At 37.6% G+C, this 20,442-nt stretch overlaps 1 protein-coding gene across 9 annotated transcripts in view; it reads left to right on the plus strand.

The window, feature by feature from the left end:
* The window catches only part of COMMD1 (copper metabolism domain containing 1), a 190,287-nt gene that overhangs the window by 67,988 nt on the left and 101,857 nt on the right, over positions 1-20,442 (plus strand). For 8 of the 9 annotated variants that reach the window (XM_070479991.1, XM_070480006.1, XM_070479994.1 and 5 more), the window contains one exon: positions 18,563-18,844. In XM_070479991.1, coding sequence (XP_070336092.1) covers positions 18,563-18,844 — 282 coding nt within the window. Of the gene's footprint in view, positions 1-17,214; positions 17,290-18,562; positions 18,845-20,442 lie in introns of all 9 variants that reach the window. The other variant, XM_020891624.2, reaches the window with a different exon arrangement.

A 20,442-nucleotide genomic window follows, 5' to 3' on the forward strand; every position in this document is an offset into this window, starting at 1 on the left:
TGTACATCTGTGTTTCTTTTTCTGTTTTGCATATAGGATTATGGTTACCATCTTTTTAAATTCCATATATATGCATTAGTATACTGTATTGGTGTTTATCTTTCTGGCTTACTTCACTCTGTATAATAAGCTCCAGTTTCATCCATCTCATTAGAACTGATTCAAATGAATTCTTTTTAATGGCTGAGTAATATTGCATGGTGTATATGTACCATAGCTTCCTTATCCATTAGTCTGCTGATGGGCATCTAGGTTGCTTCCATGTCCTGGCTATTATAAACAGTGCTGCAATGAACATTGGGGTGCATGTGTCTCTTTCAGATCTGGTTTCCTTGGTGTGTATGCCCAGGAATGGGATTGCTGAGTCATATGGCAGTTCTATTTCCAGTTTTTTAAGGAATCTTCACACTGTTCTCCATAGTGGCTGTACTAGTTTGCATTCCCACCAACAGTGTAAGAGGGTTCCCTTTTCTCCACACCCTCTCCAGCATTTATTGCTTGTAGACTTTTGGATAGCAGCCATTCTGACTGGCGTGTAATGGTACCTCATTGAGGTTTTGATTTGTATTTCTCTGATAATGAGTGATGTTGAGCATCTTTTCATGTGTTTGTTAGCCATCTGTATGTCTTCTTTGGAGAAATGTCTGTTTAGTTCTTTGGCCCACTTTTTGATTGGGTTGTTTATTTTTCTGGAATTGAGCTGCAGGAGTTGCTTGTATATTTTTGAGATTAATTCTTGTCCATTGCTTCATTTGCTATTATTTTCTCCCATTCTGAAGGCTGTTTTTTCACCTTGCTTATAGTTTCCTTCATTGTGCAAAAGCTTTTAAGTTTAATTAGGTCCCATTTGTTTATTTTTGCTTTTATTTCCGATATTCTAGGAGGTGGGTCATAGAGGATCTTGCTGTGATTTATGTCGGAGAGTTTTGCCTCTGTTCTCCTCTAGGAGTTTTGTAGTTTCTGGTCTTATATTTAGATCTTTAATCCATTCTGAGTTTATTTTTGTGTATGGTGTTAGAAAGTGTTCTAGTTTCATTCTTGTACAAGTGGTTGACCAGTTTTCCCAGCACCACTTGTTAAAGAGGTTGTCTTTAAAATAAATAAATTAATTAATTAAAAAGAGGTTGTCTTTTTTCCACTGTATATCCTTGCCTCCTTTGTCGAAGATAAGGTGTCCATAGGTACGTGGATTTATCTCTGGGCTTTCTATTTTGTTCCATTGATCTATATTTCTGTCTTTGTGCCAGTACCATACTGTCTTGATGACTGTGGCTTTGTAGTAGAGCCTGAAGTCAGGCAGGTTGATTCCACCAGTTCCATTCAAGATTGCCTTGGCTATTCGAGGTTTTTTGTATTTCCATACAAATTGTGAAATTATTTGTTCTAGTTCTGTGAAGAATACCGTTGGTAGCTTGCTAGGGATTGCATTGTGTCTAGATTGCTTTGGATAGTATACTCATTTTCACTATACTGATTCTTTCAATTCATGAGCACAGTATATTTCTCCATCTATTTGTGTCCTCTTTGATTTCTTTCATCAGTGTTTTATAGTTTTCTATATATAGGTCTTTTGTTTGACTGTCTAGTTGTGGTGCAAGAACTTCTCATTGTGGTGCCTTCTCTTGTTGCAGAGCATAAACTCTAGGGCATGTGGGCTTCAGTAGTTGTGGCTCCTGGACGCTGGCCGACAGGCTCAGTAGTTGTGGCACATGGGCTTAGTTGCTTTGTGGCATGTGGGATCTTCCAGGATCGGGGATCGAAGCTGTTTCTCCTGCATTGGCAGGCAGATTGTTTACCACTGAGCCATCAGGGAAACCCTTTCTGAAGTTCTGCAGTGGGAATGCGTGCTTCTTAGCCCAGAGAAATCTGTATATCTAGATGTTGTAACACTTGTTTCTTCACCATTTTCTCTTCTTTTTGTCATTTTCTTCATTGTATTTTTCATTTTTATGTTTGTGATAAAGAATTGAGAGACTGAGTAGTGTTTCTGTATCTATTATTACCTGAATTTTGTTTTTTCCAGCTAGTTGAGTGTTTGATATCTAAATAAATGTTCTGTGAATATTCAGAATAGCAGATATATTTACTTTGCTGTAAATGAATATAATTAAAAAATCTAAACTTACTGTGATACAGTTTTTATTGATATGAAAGCATAAACATGGATATGAAATTTAATGTAAAATGTCCTGAAGTATTTTTAATTTCTGTAGTTTCCAGCTGACAATTTCTGATAAAATTCTTACATATCTTACTTAATGGAGAGGACTGTATGGCTTAACAGTGTGATTTATCTGCTAGGCCTAGCTACCAAGTAGGACTATTTAAAAAACCAGAATTGAAACTACTTCAATAGGGAAAATTGCTAGATGTGATCTGTAGTCTTCCTACTAAACTGTAAATATTGCATGAGCAGGTTTTTCAACATCATGTTGAGCTTTGTGAATACTTAATAAATAGTTGGTGATAACTGATGACAGTATGTGAAATCTTATACATGACTAAGAATCAAAAAACCAAGTGTGATCTCAGTTAGGGATCGATGTTTAAAAATTCACCAGAGCAGTTACTAAAATGTGAGGGGAAAAAGTGGCTGCTGCAAGGGGTTATCGTTAAGGGCAAGGTAGTCTCTGGGACAGGAGTTGGAGCTTCAGAGTTCAGCATCCTTTCTATCAATGAGACTTCATTGCCTTTCTTTCTCAGTATTTTTTTTTTTTTTTGCCTTACAGAAAACTTGTCTGAGAATGTTCAGACATGCAAAAGGGTAAATAAGTATTTACCTTTATTGAAGTGTCAAGGTTTGATTTCCTTAAGGAAAGACGTTCTATAAATAGCTGCCCTCAAAGGGACTTCCTTAGTGATCCAGTGGTTCAAAATCCACCTTGCAATGCAGGGGACTGGGTTTCACCCCTGGTCGGGGAACTAAGATCCCACATGCTGTGGAGCACCATGAGCAACATTTACTGAGCTCTTGTGCTCCAGAGCCCATGTCACAACTAGAGTCTGTATTTCACAGTCAAATAAATAAATAAGAGAGAAAAGAAAAAAAAAAATCTGCTCTGAAAATTCTGGGAAGTTGGGTAGGCTTACTAAGCATACCTTCTGGAACGCATAATTGTTGGATAGTGACTAAATGCTGTCTACCCAAGATTTCCCAGTTGTTTGAGGCTGTTTTTAAATTACTGATGTTTAGACTTCAGTTTTCACAAGTGTTCTGTTACCTGATATGGATATGTTTAACCAAATTCATCACTAAATCTATTACAGTGTGTACTTTTATATTTTTCTCACTTCCACCTATCTCTCTATCACCAGATTTTGGGCTGTCTGCCCTTAGTTGGATGTTAGAGCAGCCAGAAAACTGGAAATTTCTTGGTATAGTCACTGTTACATAATAGTTGTACTTGTCATTGCACTTTGGAATGTATCCAGAGGTACTCTAGGTGAGTCCATAATTGGCCAAATTTTTCTCTTAGGAAAATTAGTTCTTTTTTAATGTGTAAATTTGTTAAATTAGAATAGAATATGGCAGTAGACATATGTCAGACACACTAATCCGTTGTATAAAATTTATTTATTTTTAATTGGAGGGTGGTTGCTTTACAATATCGTGTTGATTTTTACCATATATCAACATGAAATCAGCCATAGGTATACATATGTCTTCTCCCTCTTGAACCTCCCTCCCACTACCAACCCCATCACAGAGCACAGGTTTGAGCTCTCTGCGTCATACAGCAAATACCCACTGGCTATCTATCAGTTGTGTATTAAATCTAGTAGTGGGAAATATGAATTTGCCTTTGAAGTATGATTTGATTGCATTTCTGTGTTTACCTATGCCAAATGAAACATGGTTGGATTTTGTTTACAAAGGCTCCAGTAATTTCCCAGGTGTGGAGACATCAGATAAACAGAGACTATTATTTTATCACAGATGGCAAGGAACAGGACTAGTTACACAGATGTGTGAGGAATAAAGTCTCCTACTTATTCCATATCTCTCCTTTTTGCTGAAGTTTCCATCTGTTGGTAATTTTCAATTGCTGAATTGTGTGAATTGAGAAATTCAAATGATTGCAGCTTTTCCTTTTTCCCTGTAAGACGAACCAGGCATAGACAACAGTGATTTATAAAATATGCTATCAACCTGAAATATTTTCTTTTCTCCCCTTTGAAGAGTAATAGCATTTTCTCATTTCTTATTTTTAGCTTTGACTTTAATCTTTCCAACTTGTCCATAGCCAGCACCTTATTTTCTTCTTGGTATCCTTTTTTCCCCTCCTTTTAAATGTAGCCAGGATTTTTATTATAGTAGAAACGGGGTTGATTAGTTATTAGTTGATGAAGTCAGATATGAGATGAGTGTTTTTAGTTTAAAATACAGCTGACCTAAACTGCAAAAATAATAGATTCGACACCAGTGCTTCTTTTTTTTTCAACTTAATTTTTTTTAAATTTTCAATTTTGTATTGGAATCACCAGTGCTTTTTAAATGATCTGTTGAGGACCAGTTTTGTTGTGTGTGTGTGTGTGTGTGTGTGTGTGTGTGTGTGTGTGTGTGTATGTGTTGTTTTTAGAATTGCCAGTTTCTGACCAAAACTACAAAAAAAATACAAGGTTTAATCTTTTTGTTAGAATAATTGATGTAAAAAAAAACCCATTGCATTGTCAAAACAGTTTCTGAATTTTATTCTCTTTCTACACCTTGTCGAGGACTTGTAATGAAGTTTGTGGATTGGCATTGGTCTGCAGACTGTACTTTGGGTAGTATGGCCCTAGATTTTCGAGTAAATGAGGAAAGCCAAGGATGCTGCATTACGCTTTTGATTACACACCAGATTGTATGCTCTTCAAGGCATTTTTGTGTTATTCATCTTTTTTGAGAGCTTAGGACAGGACCTGTTGGGAAGGTAGTTGAAAGTAGGAGATGAAGATCATACAGTGATAACAATTGGAGTCATAAAACTGAGTGGGCTAGAACAAATGATGCAAATATTCAAAACTGAATTGGGAAGTAGTAACATCGGAGGGTTTCCATATCAGATTGTCTTCATTTTCTTCAGGAATAAAATAGGCCTTAAATTTTTTTTCTAATAAAGTACATTAAATACTAATGGCAATTAGAGACAGCTTTCATCATTTTGCTCTACTTTAAGAATACAAAAAAACTGTACATAAAATAAACAACACAGACTTAGTATAGCACAGGGAACTATATTCAGAACTATATAATGGGAGAAGCGAAAAATATATATAGATACATACATACATTATGTAACTGAATCGCTTTGCTATACACTTGAAAATAACACAATATTATAAATCAACTGTACTAAAAAAAATATACAAAAGCTGCATGAGGCCAAAGATAATGTATAGGAATGAATAAAACTTAGGAGATTTAACAAGATTGAACCACTTCAAATTACCATTTTTGTAAGTCAAAAATGGTTGAATGCTGGTAATTTTATGGAGCTCAGTCTATAGATGTAGTAACATGGAATGTTAATGCTGGGGGCAGAGTACAAAGAGATCATTTAGGAGATCCCCTTCATTTAATTTTAGGGAAACTAAAGCTCAGAGAAATGTTTCAGATATCAAAACCATTTTCTAACTGCAAGTGCTGCTGCTAAGTTGCTTCAGTCGTGTCCGACTGTGTGCGACCCCATAGACGGCTCCCCTGTCCCTGGGATTCTCCAGGCAAGAACACTGGAGTGGGTTGCCGTTTCCTTCTCCAATGCGTGAAAGTGAAAAGTGAAAGTGAAGTTGCTCAGTTGTGTCTGACTTTTAGTGACCCCATGGACTGCAGCCTACCAGGCTCCTCCGTCCATGGGATTTTCCAGGCAAGTGTAACGGAGTGGGGTGCCATTGCCTTCTCCGAACTGCAAGTGCAGTAAATCAGACTTTACTAATTTGCATGCTAAGTCGCTCAGATATGCCCACCTCTTTTCTACCCTATGGACTGTAATCCGCCAGGCTCCTCTGTCCATGGGGTTCTCTAGGCAATAATACTGGAGTAGGTTGCCATGCCCTCCTCCAGGGAATCCCTGACCCGGGGATTGAACCTGCGTCTCTTGTGTCTCCTGCGTTGCCAGGTGGGTTCTTTACCACTGGGAAGCCCTTTTTACTGAAAGTAAATGAAAGACAAAACTACCTTTCTTTTGGACTATTTCTGCTTATGTTTTGAACATTGTTCTACCTTAAATAATAGCATAAACAATTTGAAAGGAAATATTTAATTTTTTAAAAACAAGAAAACTTGAAAACACTAATTTACCTAAACCATTTTTTGGGCTGTTTCACTTGCTTTAGCTCATTACATGATTTTTTTATTCCAAGAGGCTATAGAAATACAACTAAGATCTTTTGACCTAGTATTTGATCTTTCAGTCAGTTCAGTTGCTCAGACATGTTCGACTCTTTGCGACCCCATGAATCATAGCACGCCAGGCCTCCCTGTCCATCACCAACTCCCAGAGTCCACCCAAACCCATGTCCATTGAGTCAGTGATGCCATCCAACCATCTCATCCTTTGTCGTCCCCTTCTCCTCCTGCCCCTAATCCTTACCAGCATTAGGGTCTTTTCCAATGAGTCAACTCTTCGCATGAAGTGGCCAAAGTATTGGAGTTTCAGCTTCAGCATCAGTCCTTCCAATGAACACCCAGGACTGATCTCCTTCAGGATGGACTGGTTGGATCTCCTTGCAGTCCAAGGGACTCTCAAGAGTCTTCTCCAACACCACAGTTCAAAAGCATCAATTCTTCTGTACTCAGCTTTCTTTATAGTCCAACTCTCACACCCATACATGACTACTGGAAAAACCATAGCCTTGATTAGACAGACCTTTGTAGACAAAATAATGTCTCTGCTTTTAAATATGCTATCTAGGTTGGTTATAACTTTCCTTCCAAGGAGTAAACGTCTTTTAATTTCATGGCTGCAGTCACCATCTGCAGTGATTTTGGAGACCCCGAAAATAAAGTCAGCCATTGTTTCCACTGTTTCCCCATCTATTTCCCATGAAGTGATGGGATCAGATTTGATCTTTAATTGTGTAAATATATATTTCTTTTATTATTATTATTAGAAAATCTTTTTTGACTGCTCTGGGTCTTTGTTGTAGCATACAGGCTTCTCTAGTTGTAGCACTTGGGTTCACTATTTACAGCACATGGGCTTTGTTGCCCCAAGACATGTGGGATCTTAGTTCCCCAAACCAAGGATTGAACCTGGGTGTCCCATGCATTCGAAGGTAGATTATTAACCACTGGACTGCCAGGGAAGTCCCTAAGTATGCTTTTGACAGGAAATATTCTTATGAAATAAATCAGGAAAAAAAACATTTTCTTTATGACCCTTTACTAACAAGCTAATATTAATAGTCACCAGAGGCAAATTGCTTTTGCTTTCCTGAGGTCTTAAGTTCTTTGTATTGACAACTGGTAGCATTCTGTAGATTATAGGCTTAACTAAACAAATGTCTGCACGTTTTGCATAGCAAAGTTTTTGGAACCTTGACAGAAACGTTGACAAGTAAAGGTTTGTTTTTGGTTACCATGAGTAATTTCTATGGGGTTTGAACTATTGTTAGTTCTTGGTTAGCTTTCTGTGCTTCTAAGTCTGTTTTCCTTAGAAATGATGATGAATTTAAATCCCCTTGATGTGTTCCAGTTCACTTACTTCATGGAAATTAGGGGAGTGCATAACTTTCTGAAGTTCTTAATTACTGTTCCCATTAAGTGGTTGGAGAAGCAAATATTTATATCTTGTGCATTATCTTGCTTAATTCCTAATCATTCTTTCTTCTTGGATATAACATAGTCACTAAAGAAGTAGCTATTTATTCAAACAATTGCCTTGGCACATTCCAGCAATATTTTTTTCCTTACCATGTTAAAAAAACCCCACACACAATATAACTGAAAAAAGATAGTTATTTCCCAGTAGGATTAGATTGATGCTAAGTATATTATTTGTGGGTGAGAATTTTCTGCTTGTTTTTTAAAAATTATTTATATAAGTTGCTAGCAGTACTGACCATGATAAGGAATATTTCTTCAATTAAACTTTGTTTCTTTCTTGGAAAAATAGGATTACCTAAATTCAAGGTCATTTATATTTAAGTGAGTAAGGTAGTTATCCTTGAAGTTTATTGTTTATCTTTGACAGTATTTTATCTAGTTCATTACAAAGAGCTACAAGCTGTTACACTGCATTGATTCATCACTTATATTTGATACACTTAAGAAATAGTACTTTTGGGTTATTGAATTTATGTCCCCAATATTCTTCTTCTTGGTAGTAAGAAGCAAGATTTTCCACATTAATTTGTATTTATTATATTAGACTAGCAGTTTTTGCTTTCCTCTTTTCATCCAGAGTAAAATTAGAGATATTAATGTTTCTTATATGGTAATTCTAGTTTTGATTTTTTGAGAAGCCTCCATACTGTTTTCCAGAGCAGCTGCCCATTTATATTCCCAACAGTGCATGATGGTTCCCTTTTCTCCACGTCCTTGCCAGCATATTTTTGTTGTCTTTTGATGATAGCCTTTCAGACAGTTCTGAGTTAATGTCTTACTGTGATTTTGATTTGTGTTTACTTGATGCCCAGTGTCCTGTGTCTGTTCGTCATCTGTATGTCTTCTTTGGGGAAATGTCTATTCAAGTCTTCTGCCCATTTAAACTTTTTTTTTTTTTCTCTGTTGAGTTGTATCAATTCTTTGGATATTAACTGCTTATCAGATATATTGTTTGAAAACATCTTCTCCCATTCAGTAGGTGGCCTTTTAGAACAAATTTTGGAATTACTTGTTCTGATTCTGTGAAAAATGCTGTTGGTATATTGATAGTGATTACATTGCATCTGTAAATGCCTTGGGTAATATGGTCATATTAACAAAATTAATTGTTCCAGTTTGTAAACACAGTATTTCTTTTTGTCTCTGTTATCTTTTGTTTCTTTCATTAGGGTCTTAGAGTTATTCTTTTATTAATGGTATTTATAAAAGAGCCTAGTATCTTATTCTTTTATAAATGGTATTTACAATGCACTCCAGTATTCTTGGACAAGAAAATGGCAACCCACTCCAGTATTCTTGCCTGGAGAATTCCATGGACAGAGCACCTGGCAGGCTACAGTCCATGAGGTTGCAAGACTTGGATACTATTTAGCGACTCAACCACCAACAGTATTCTGGCGTGGAAAGTTCCATGGACAGAGGAGCCTAGCCTGCTGAGTACAGTCCATGGGGTTGCAAAGAGTTGGACACAACCGAGCGACTGAGCGAGCACACACACACATTTTAAAATTTCTCTTCTGATAATTCTGTTAGTATATAGAAATGCAACAGATTTCTGTATGCTAATTTTGTATCCTGCAACTTCACTGGGTTCATTTATGAGTTCTAATAGTTTTTTGGTGGCATCTTTAGGATTTTCTATATATAGTATCATCATCTGTGAAGTGACAGTTTTACTTCTCTTTTGATTCGGATTCCTTTTATTATTTATTTTTTCTTGTTCAACTTCTGTGGCTGGAACTTCCAACTCTGTGTTAAATAACAGTGGCGAGAGTGGGCATCCTTATTTTGTCCCTGATCTTAGAGGAAAGGCTTTCTGCTTTTCACCATTGAGTATGATGTTGGCTGTAGGTTTGTCCCATATAACCTTTATTATGTTGAGGTGTGTTCCTCTGTACCCACTTTGTTGAGAGTTGTTGTCCTAAATGTATGTTTAATTTTGTCAAAAGCTTTTTCTGCATCTCTTGAGATGATCATAGGATATTTATTCTTCAATTGTTACTGTGGTATGTCTCTTGATTTTTAGATTTGAACCATCCTTGCATCCCTGGAATAAATCCCACTTGATCATGGTGTATGATCCTTTTAATGTATTGTTGAATTTGGTTTACTAATATTTGTTGAGAATTTTTGCATCTACATTTATCAGTGATACAGGCCTGAAGTTTTTCTTTTTTTTTTGTAGTGCCTTTGTCTGGTTTTGTGTCAGATGATGCTGGCCTCAAAGAATGAGTTTAGAGGCATTTCTTTCCCTTCAATTTTTGTTGGAATAGCTTGAGGATAGACATTAACTCTTCTTTAAATGTTTAGTAGAGTTCACATTTGAAGCCTTGTGGTCCTAGACTTGTTTATTGGGTTTTTTTGTTTGTTTGTGTTTTCAGTTACTAATTCAGTTTCACTATTGGTAATTAGTCTCTCTCTGTGTGTGTATGTATATATATTATATATATATATTCCACCCCCACCTCACCCTCAGTTCAGTCTTGGGAGAGTCTACATTTCTAGGAATTTATCCATTTCTTCTCGGTTGTCCATTTAATTGGCATATACTTGTTTGTAGTAATCTCTTATGACCATTTATATTTCTCTGCTGTCAGTTGTAAATTCTCCTTTTTCCATTCTCATTTATTTAGGCCTGTGTTTTTTTTTTTCTGATGAGCCTGGCTCAGGTTTATCAGTTTGGTGTATTTTTTCAAATAATCAACTCTTAGTTTCATTGATCTTTTTGTTTTTTTTTAAGTCTATTTTATTTATTTCTGCTCTGGTCTTTTATTATTCTTTTTTGTCTATTTTGACATTATTGACCTATACAGAAGAATTTCAATTAATTTATGTAGATACTTTGCCTCCAAGAAGCTGGAGCAGAACTTCCTGTTCCTTATGTGTGGGCTGCTCATGGTGACTTCCTACCAAACAGTAGATTATAGAAAAGGGAGAGAAAATAGTAATTTTACAGTGGAGAAACCTGACAAATGCTCTGCTAGGCTTCATGAACAGTGATAAGCCCTTTTGCTACCATGTAGTCTTGATATGGTATGATGAAAATGACAATTTACCTCTAGTTTTTCTCCCAAATCCTATAACCCAGTCTAACCATGAGGCAGATCCACACTGAGGAATATTCTACACAGTACCTGACCAGTACTCCTCAAAATTGTCAAGGTTACCAAATACAAGGAAAGTTTGAAAAACTATCATAGCCAAGGGAAACTTAAGGAGAAATGATGACTAAATGTAATGTAACTTGAATGGGATCCTGGAACATAAAAAGCACACCAGGTAAAAACTAAGGAAACATGAATAAAGTATAGACTGTGGTTAGTAATAATGTATCAGTATTGATTCACTAATTGTCACAAGTAAGGTGTAACATGTTCATAGCCAAGGAAATTGAGTATGTGGTGCTAACTCTGTACTGTTTTCACAGCTTTTCTGTATATCTGTGTTAAACTTCTATTAAAAGCATTAAAAAAATTGTAGATACTACTAGAGCTTCCTATAAGCCTCTCAGATTGCATTCTCCTTATCCTCTGAAGTAACCTCTGGCCTGCATTAGGTGTTGATTATCAACCTCATGCATAATATTACATTTATGCTATATATATGTTTTAAATTTATAGTATTTTTCATCTGACAAAATTTTATATAAATAGTATCCTAACTTTATATATTTGTGTGCGGTTGCCTTTTTTGTTATTGTTGTTCAGCATTGTGTGTTTGCACTTCATTTGTATTGATAAATATAATTCTAATTCATTTACTGTGTATTAGTCCATTGTTTGATTGTCACTGACCATTTTTGTTGTTGTTGTCCTGGACATTTGGTTGATTCTAATTTATTACTATTACCAACATTGTTGAAATAACCATTCCTGTATGGGACTCCCAGTGCACAGACTTAAGACTTGCTCGAAGGTTTTTCCATTGCAGAAGAGTTGTTGAGTTCTAGAATATGTACATCTTAAATTTTGATAAGTAATACAAACTACAGTGGCCACGAGACTGGAAAAGGTCAGTTTTCATTCCAATCCCAAAGAAGGGCAATGCCAAAGAGTGTTCAAACTACTGTACCATTGCACTCATCTCACACGCTAGCAAAGTAATGCTCAAAATTCTCCAGGCTAGGTTTCAACAGTACCTGAACCATGAACTTCCAGATGTTCAAGCTGGATTTAGAAACAGCAGAGGAACCAGAGATCAAATTGCCTGCATCCGCTGGATCATCAAAAAAGCAAGAGAATTCCAGAAAAACATCTATTTCTGCTTTATTGATGATGCCAAAGCCTTTGACTGTGTGGATCACAATAAACTGTGGAAAATTCTGAAAGAGATGGGACTACCAGACCACATGACCTGCTTCCTGAGAAATCTGTATGCAGGTCAAGAAGCAACAGTGATAACTGGACTTGGAACAACAGACTGGTTCCAAATAGGAAAGGAGTTTGTCAAGGCTGTATATTGTCACCCTGCTTATTTAACTTATATGCAGAGTACATCATGTGAAGTGCTGGGATAGATGAAGCATAAGCTGGAATCAAGATTGCTGGAAAAAATATCAATAACCTCAGATACACAGGTGACACCACCCTTATGACAGAAGGTGAAGAAGAACTAAAGTCTCTTGATGAAAGTGAAAGAGGAGAGTGAAAAAGTTGGCTTAAAACTCAACATACAGAAAATTAAGATCATGGCATCGAGTCCCATCACTTCATGGCAAATAGATGGAGAAACAATGGGAACAGTGACAGACTTTATTTTGGGAGGCTCCAAAATCACTGCAGATGGTGACTGCAGCCATGAAATTAAAAGACACTTGTTCCTTGGAAGAAAAGCTATGACCAACCTAGACAGCATATGAAAAAGCAGAGACATGACTTTACCAACAAAGGTCCGTCTGGTCAATGCTATGGTTTTTCCAGTACTCATGTATGGATGTGAGAGTTGGACTATAAAGAAAGCTGAGCGCCGAGGAATTGATGCTTTTGAACTGTGGTGTTGGAGAAAACTCTTGAGAATCCCTTGGACTGCAAGGAGCTCCAACTAGTCAATCCTAAAGGAAATCAGTCCTGAATATTCTTTGGAAGGACTGGTGTTGAAGCTGAAACTCCAATACTTTGGCCACCTGATGCAAAGAACCGCCTCATTGGAAAAGATCCTGATGCTGGGAAAGATTGAAGGTGGGAGGAGAATGGGACAGTAGAGGATAATAAGATGGTTGGAAGGCATCCCTGACTCTATGGACATGAGTTTGAGTAAACTGTGGGAGTTGGTGATGGACAGGGAGGCCTAGCGTGCTGCAGTCCATGGGGTTGCAAAGAGTCGGACAGGACTGAGCGACTGAACTGAACTGAATACAAAATTGCTCTTTGAAAATGTTCTATTCCCACAACAGTATATGAAAGTTGCCCATAAAGTGAAAAAACAACGTTTAGTATTGTGGAGTAGTTTGCTTTTTGCCAGGTTAATGGATGGGAAGTGCTATTAGTTTCAGTTCAGTTCCTTTCAGTCACTCAGTTGTATCTGACTCTTTGTGACCCCATGGACTGCAGCATGCCAGACTTCCCTGTCCATCACCAGCTCCTGAAACTTGCTCAAACTCATGTCCATTGAGTCAGTAATGCCTTCCAACCATCTCATCCTCTGTCGTCCCATTTTCCTCCTGCCTTCAGTCTTTCCCAGCATCAGGGTCTTTACCATTGAGTCCATTCTTCACATCAGGTGGCCAAAGTATTGAAGCTTCAGCTTCAGCGTCAGTCCTTCCAATGAATATTCAGGATTGATTTCCTTTCAGATTGACTGGTTTGATCTCCTTGCAGTCCAAGGGACTCTCAAGAGTCTTCTCTAACATGACAGTACAAAAGCATTAATTCTTTGGTGCTCAGCTTTCTTCATGGTCCAATTCTCACATCCATACATTAGTTTATATTTTCTTTATTACTAGTTTAGGTTGCTTTTTTTAGCCAACTTTTTCACTCTCCTCTTTCACCGCCATTAGGACGGTGTCATCTGCATATCTGGGGTTATTGATATTTCTCCAGGCAATCTTGATTTCAGCTTGAGCTTCATCCAGCCCAACATTTCTAATTACATGCTCTGCATATGAGTTAAATAAGCAGGGTGACATTATACAGCCTTGATGTACTCCTTTGCCTATTTTGAAGCAGTCTACGTTGTTCTGTATCTAGTTCTAACTCTTGCTTCTTGGTTTAATGGATGAGGGAGCTTACACATCTGAAGCAAGGTCCTGGAGCAACACCCCACCATGTGCAGCAGATGGAAGACCAGAAATGGCGGCAGGTTTCACTCCTTGGTGGAAGGGATAGTGTAGTCACTAATTCGTGTCCATATGTAAGAGGAGATTGCCAGTTATAGGGGGAATTACGTCAGATTGGCTCATTAGTAGCCAGGGAAATCAGAGGCCCACACTCCTCATCACCCTTTTGATAAAAAGAGCCACTAGCTAGAGCCTGGGACAAGTTTGTAAGGTCAGTCATGTGAGTAAAGCAGGTGCTGTTCGGCAGGGGATGTACAGAGAACAAAAGAGCAGCCATCATGAGTGACCTGACTGTAGTGTTCTTTTTAACCTTAAATGAAATACATATGTAATTATAATTCACATATAATAAAGTTAATATGCATAATTTCTAATCAATATGGTGACATGAGTATAATGTAAAGTTATGAGGAAAGTACAAAAGTAAAGTAATTTAAAATATATATTTAAAAATGTGAAAAAAATAATAATAAAAATGTGAATGTTGAGGAACTTTTGCTTCCACTAAGACTTTGAGCTTCCACTGCAGGGGAAGCAGGTTGAATCCTTGATCAGGAACTAAGATCCTGCATGCCATGTGGTGCAGTCAAAAAATTAAAAAAAAAAACAAAAAACCAAATGTAAATGTTGAAGCATTACTGAATTAGAACATATAATGAATTAAATACTTGCAGGTATATATAGCATCATTGTGAATGTGCAGCAATAAGTGCAGACAGATATAGATATTTTGGTTTGGTGGTTTAGATATAAAAATACAAATGGTATTGCCTCTGATAATGAGATATCGTAAAATGCTCAACAGCCTGTTTATAAAGTTCTGACCAAACCAAAGTACAAGCTATGTTAGTTGCATTCCTGGAAAATTCAGAACTCATTAAAACTGTGCAAAAAATACTTTTTTTTTTTTTTTGTAAAAAGTAAAAGACTAATTTCTAGGTCCAAGTAATTATAAACAGGTTTTCTTTCCACATGACCTGAGATGGGACACTGCCAAGTCATGTGGGACATGTGTCAGTTTTTTTTGTAGCATGTTATGTCAGTTTTCGTTCCAATCCCAAAGAAAGGCAATGCCAAAGAATGCTCAAACTACCGCACAATTCCACTCATCTCACATGCTAGTAAAGTGATGCTTAAAATTCTCCAAGCCAGGCTTCAGCAATACATAAACCGTGAACTTCCAGATGTTCAAGCTGGTTTTAGAAAAGGCAGAGGAACCAGAGATCAAATTGCCAACATCTGCTGTATCATTGAAAAAGCAAGAGAGTTCCAGAAAAACATCTATTTCTGCTTTATTGACTATGCCAAAGCCTTCGACTGTGTGGATCACAATAAACTGTGAAAAATTCTGAAGGAGATGGGCATACCAGACCACCTGACCTGCCTTTTGAGAAACCTTTATGCAGGTCAGGAAGCAGCGGTTAGAACTGGACATGGAACAACAGACATGTTCCAAATAGGAAAAGGAGTTTGTCAAGGCTATATATTGTCACCCTGCTTATTTAACTTATATGCAGAGTAAGTACATCATGAGAAATGCTGGGCTTGAAGAAGCACAAGCTGGAATCAAGATTGCCACTAGAGGTATCAATAACCTCAGATATGGGGATGATACCACCCTTATGGCAGAAAGTGAAGAAGAACTAAAGAGCCTCTTGATAAAAGTGAAAGAAAAGAGTGAAGAAGTTGGCTTAAAGCTCAACATTCAGAAAACTAAGATCATGACATCCGGTCCTATCACTTCTTGGCAGATAGATGTTGATACAGTAGAAACAGTGGCTGACTTTATTTTGGGGGGCTCCAAAATCACTGCAGATGGTGAATGCAGCAATGAAATTAAAAGACGCTTACTCGTTGGAGGAAAGTTGACCAACCTAGACAGCATATTAAAAAGCAGAGACATTACTTTGTCAACAAAGGTCCATCTGGTCAAGGCTATGGTTTTTCCAGTGGTCATGTATGGATGTGAGAATTGGACTATAAAGAAAACTGAGCACTGAAGAATATATGCTTTTGAACTGTGGTGTTGGAGAAGACTCTTGAGAGTTCTTTGGACTACAAGGAGATCCAACCAGTCCATCCTAAAGGAGATCAGTCCTGGGTGTTCATTGGAAGGACTGAGGTTGAAGCTGAAACTCCAGTATTTTGGCCACCTGATGTGAAGAGCTGACTCATTTGAAAAGACCCTGATGCTGGGGAAGATTGAGGGCAGGAGGAGAAGGGGATGACAGAGGATGAGATGGTTGGATGGCGTCACCGACTCATTGGATATGGGTTTGGGTGGACTCTGGGAGTTGGTGATGGACAGGGAGGCCTGGCGTGCTGTGGTTCTTGGGGTCGCAAAGAGTTGGACATGACTGAGCGACTGGACTGAACTGAAGTGAACTTGAGCAGGGGTTGGCAAACTACATCCTGCAGGAGACACTGTTTGGGCTTTAAAAAAAATTGTTATAGAGATGGTAACACATTTTTTTAGGTAAATCAATTCCAGTTCAAGGTATTATTGATTGGAATCCAATCAAAATAGCTTCCGTTAGAAGTGAAGTTAAATCAGAGTAGATTTCTTGATATACTTTGAGGAAAAGAATGATACACATCACCTGTGTTGTGCTGTGGTATTGTGAAGCAAAGTGCCATGGAAATAATTTTATTTAATTATAGTATATAAGTTAATGTTTCTGTTGAGTCACATAGCCAGAAAATTTGGATCCTTGTATCTGATAAATAGGCATTCAGTAAATGTATGTAGAATTGTAATGAGAAATGCCTTTAATGTATGTTCTAACATTTATTGTACAATTTTTATATTCATAGAGGAATGAAAGACGACATGTTTGTCTTTCAGCCTCTGTTCCACCCACTTTACCTATATTCTATGTGTACACTCCCTACCTTTACATTCCTCTGTTCTCATGTCTAATGCTTAAGTTTAGGTAGAACTCTTGTTTCCAAATGATAGCAATACAGCTTAAACTATTTTGAATAGTAAATGGGATTTTTTGGTGTCTACAGGTGGAAAAGATGCTGAGATAACATGAAGTTGAAGAGCGGTCTGCAGGAACCAGGGCCTTGGGGGTTACAGAACAGGAATATCACTCCATTATAATCCATTTTCATCTTTTTTTGCAATCAGATATTTTGCCAGAAAATCAAAGATGACTGTTTGCAACCATCTAGCCTCATATTCTGGTACCATCACACTCAAGAGGCAAGGCCATTTCTCCTCCTACTCTAAATTGGGAGATTAATTTGGGTCAGTCTTTGTGCCCAAAGAAAGGAGGTATTGTATTTTGGTTTGGAACTCTTGGTCAGGCAGGGGAAAGCTTGTTCTGAGATGAAGTATTAAATATCACTGTCCTATCCAAGGCTCCATTGCCTGAGCCCTTTGATGATTCCCAACTTCAGTTTAGCTGCTTATTCCTCTCAGAACAGCAGTGGCAGTTAAGGTTTGAAAATTTATGGAAAAGCATAATGTAGTATATAGTTTTAGAGTAGTATTATTGAATATGAATTATTTGGTTGAAGATAGGCTTCTAAAATAATACATTAATTTAACAAAATTTATTTAGTACTTCTTATGGACAAGGCATCACACATTTATAGTATATCAAATCAAGTCTGGCTATAAGGCACTGTGAAATTATGTAAGATTTCATCAGAGCACTAATTCATTTTACTCTCATTTTATTATTTTATTTTTATATTTTTATTATTATTTTCTCATCATGGAAGTGGATATTTATAGATTATAGTTATTAATAGAGAATTTGAGTGACGTGGATTTTTTTTTTCTTTTGGCCATGCGTTATGGCTTCTGAGAACTTTGTTCTCTGACCAGGGATTGAACTTGGGTTCTCAGCATAGAGAGCATGGAGTCCTGTCTACTGGATCACCAGGGAATTCCCAATGTGACACTTTTAACAGTAACATTTCTGATATTCAGTATTTTCAAAGTGATTATTTTTGTACTTATGAAGAGCTTATTCTCATTACTGTCTTTTGATGACCCATTTTTAAACGATTTATTTCTTTGGCTGTGCTAGGTCTTCATTGCTGGGCATGGGCTTTGTCTAGTTGCATCAAGCTTGGACTACTCTCTAGTTGAGGTGCATGGACTTCTCATCATGATGGCTTCTCTTCTTGTGGAGCACGGGCTCTAGGGCCTATGGGCTTCAGTAGTTGTGGGGCATGGTTCCAGTAGTTATGGCTTGCAGACTCTGGAGTGCTGTCTCATTTGTTGTGCTGCAGCAGGCTTAGTTGCTCCATTGCATGTGGGATCCTTCCAAATCAGGGATTGAATCTGTGTTCCCTGCTTTAGCAGGTGGACTCTCAACCACTGGACCACCAGGGAAGGCCTTGATGATCTTTTTTGAAAGCTTATTCAGTGATTAAGAATCATTTAAAAGTGTGATCTGTAGTTAAGAAACTATCTTTTTCTAGTTATCTACCAAATTCAAATTTATTCCTTTTTCTGTCTTTAGTCTATTGCGTCTGCAGACATGGATTTCAACCAGCTGGAGGCATTCTTGACTGCTCAAACCAAAAAGCAAGGAGGGATCACACCTGAGCAAGCTGCTGTCATTTCCAGGTTCTGGAAGAGCCATAAGACAAAAATCCGAGAGAGCCTTATGAACCAGAGCCGCTGGGACAGTGGGCTTCGGGGCTTGAGCTGGAGAGTTGATGGCAAATCGCAGTCAAGACATTCACCTCAAATACATACTCCCGTTGCCATCATGGAGCTGGAAATAGGGAAAAGTGGGCAGGTGAGTTCAAGCTTCGGTCAATTTCCCTTTGTAAACTGTATTTTCTGTTACATGTTAGCCATACATTCAGAACAATTTATTTAATGGTCTTTGTTTGCAGAGATAATAATAGGAAAAGATTCTGCTTTTTAGAATCCTTTTTCAGAGATAGAAATCATCTGAAAATATAGATATTCTCAATTGTGGATTGAGTCTGAAAGCCACCAGCCTCTAGTGTAGCTATCTCAGAGGAACAAAATGGATCAATAAGGTGACTGCACAGAAGTTGGCCACTGCTCCCTTTTGGTTAGATCTCAGCATTCAGAATCTCCAAAGCAATGATAAAGATGCTAAATAAAGACCAGAAATTAAGATTAAACAACACAGAACAAAACTGACTCACAAAATTCATCTTTATAGGCATTCAGATACAAGAGGCCATGTCTTTTAATTACAATATTGTCCTAAAGACCCTGAGTATGTACTATTTCTGTCCCTGAGCCTACAAATAATTTTTAATTGATACTGATTATTTACAAAACAGTACTGCTTTCCTTGTGATGGAGAAGGAAATAGCAACCCACTCCAGTATTCTTGCCTGGAGAATCCCAGGGACAGAGGAGCCTGGTGGGCTCCAGTCCATGGAATTGCAGAGTGGAAAACGACTGAGCGGCTCTCGCTCACTGACTCACTCACTCACTCACTCGCTCGCTCACTCACTCACTCACTCACTCGCTCGCTCACTCACTCACTCACTCACTTACTCACTGCGTCCTTTCATTTTCCAGTGTCATCATGGCAGACATCCACATGGTTTTTCTTGAAGTCAGTTTGAACTGGCAGTCAGGTGACTGCCAGATCAGACTTAATGACCTGGTATATGTCTTTTGGGGGGAAAAAAAAGCAGCAACTTGTAATTAAGAAGAGGAAACCCAGACCACTGAATTAGCTAATTAGATTTATTTCCAGATAAATAATCAAATAAGTGGTTCTGTTACATGCTATAATAGAAATTTATTTCTTTTCTTCTAATAAGGAGAACATTTTTTAAGCTGGCAGTTTTCCTCACATATTCCCTTATTGAGTTTCTTAGGATTGTTCAGTATTTGTAGTTCCCTCATGACTTTTTAATTTTAATTTAAAAGATAATCCCTTTTTAAAAATTGTACTTTTGCAAAATTTATTTTGAGTTCCTTTTATTCCGTTATTTTCTAAGCCTTTATGACTTTGGTTTCTCTGATCCTAAAGTCCATTTTCTTAACCACTCCAATTATTCCTAGACCAAAAATCAGACATTTAAAAAGGTGCAGAAAGTATTCTTGGATATTTAAGTTTCACCAGCCATTTGTATAGACTATTCATTTTTTATTCTGGCAGTAGTGATTATTTCATTTTGTCTTCAAGTATTTGTTCTTTGGGCAAGAAGATGGAAACATACGAATCTGCTTTGACTTTCCTAGAAAACCATATGCTGTGCTAATAAGTCACTTCAGTTGTGTCCGATTCTTTGCCACCCTGGTAGCCCACCAGGCTCCTCTGTCCATGGGATTCTACAGGCAAGAATACTGGAGTGGGTAGCCATGCCCTCCTCCAGGGGATCTTCCCAATCCTGGGATCAA

This window comes from Odocoileus virginianus, chromosome 2 (genome assembly GCF_023699985.2).
Source record: "Odocoileus virginianus isolate 20LAN1187 ecotype Illinois chromosome 2, Ovbor_1.2, whole genome shotgun sequence".
NCBI lineage: Eukaryota > Metazoa > Chordata > Mammalia > Artiodactyla > Cervidae > Odocoileus > Odocoileus virginianus.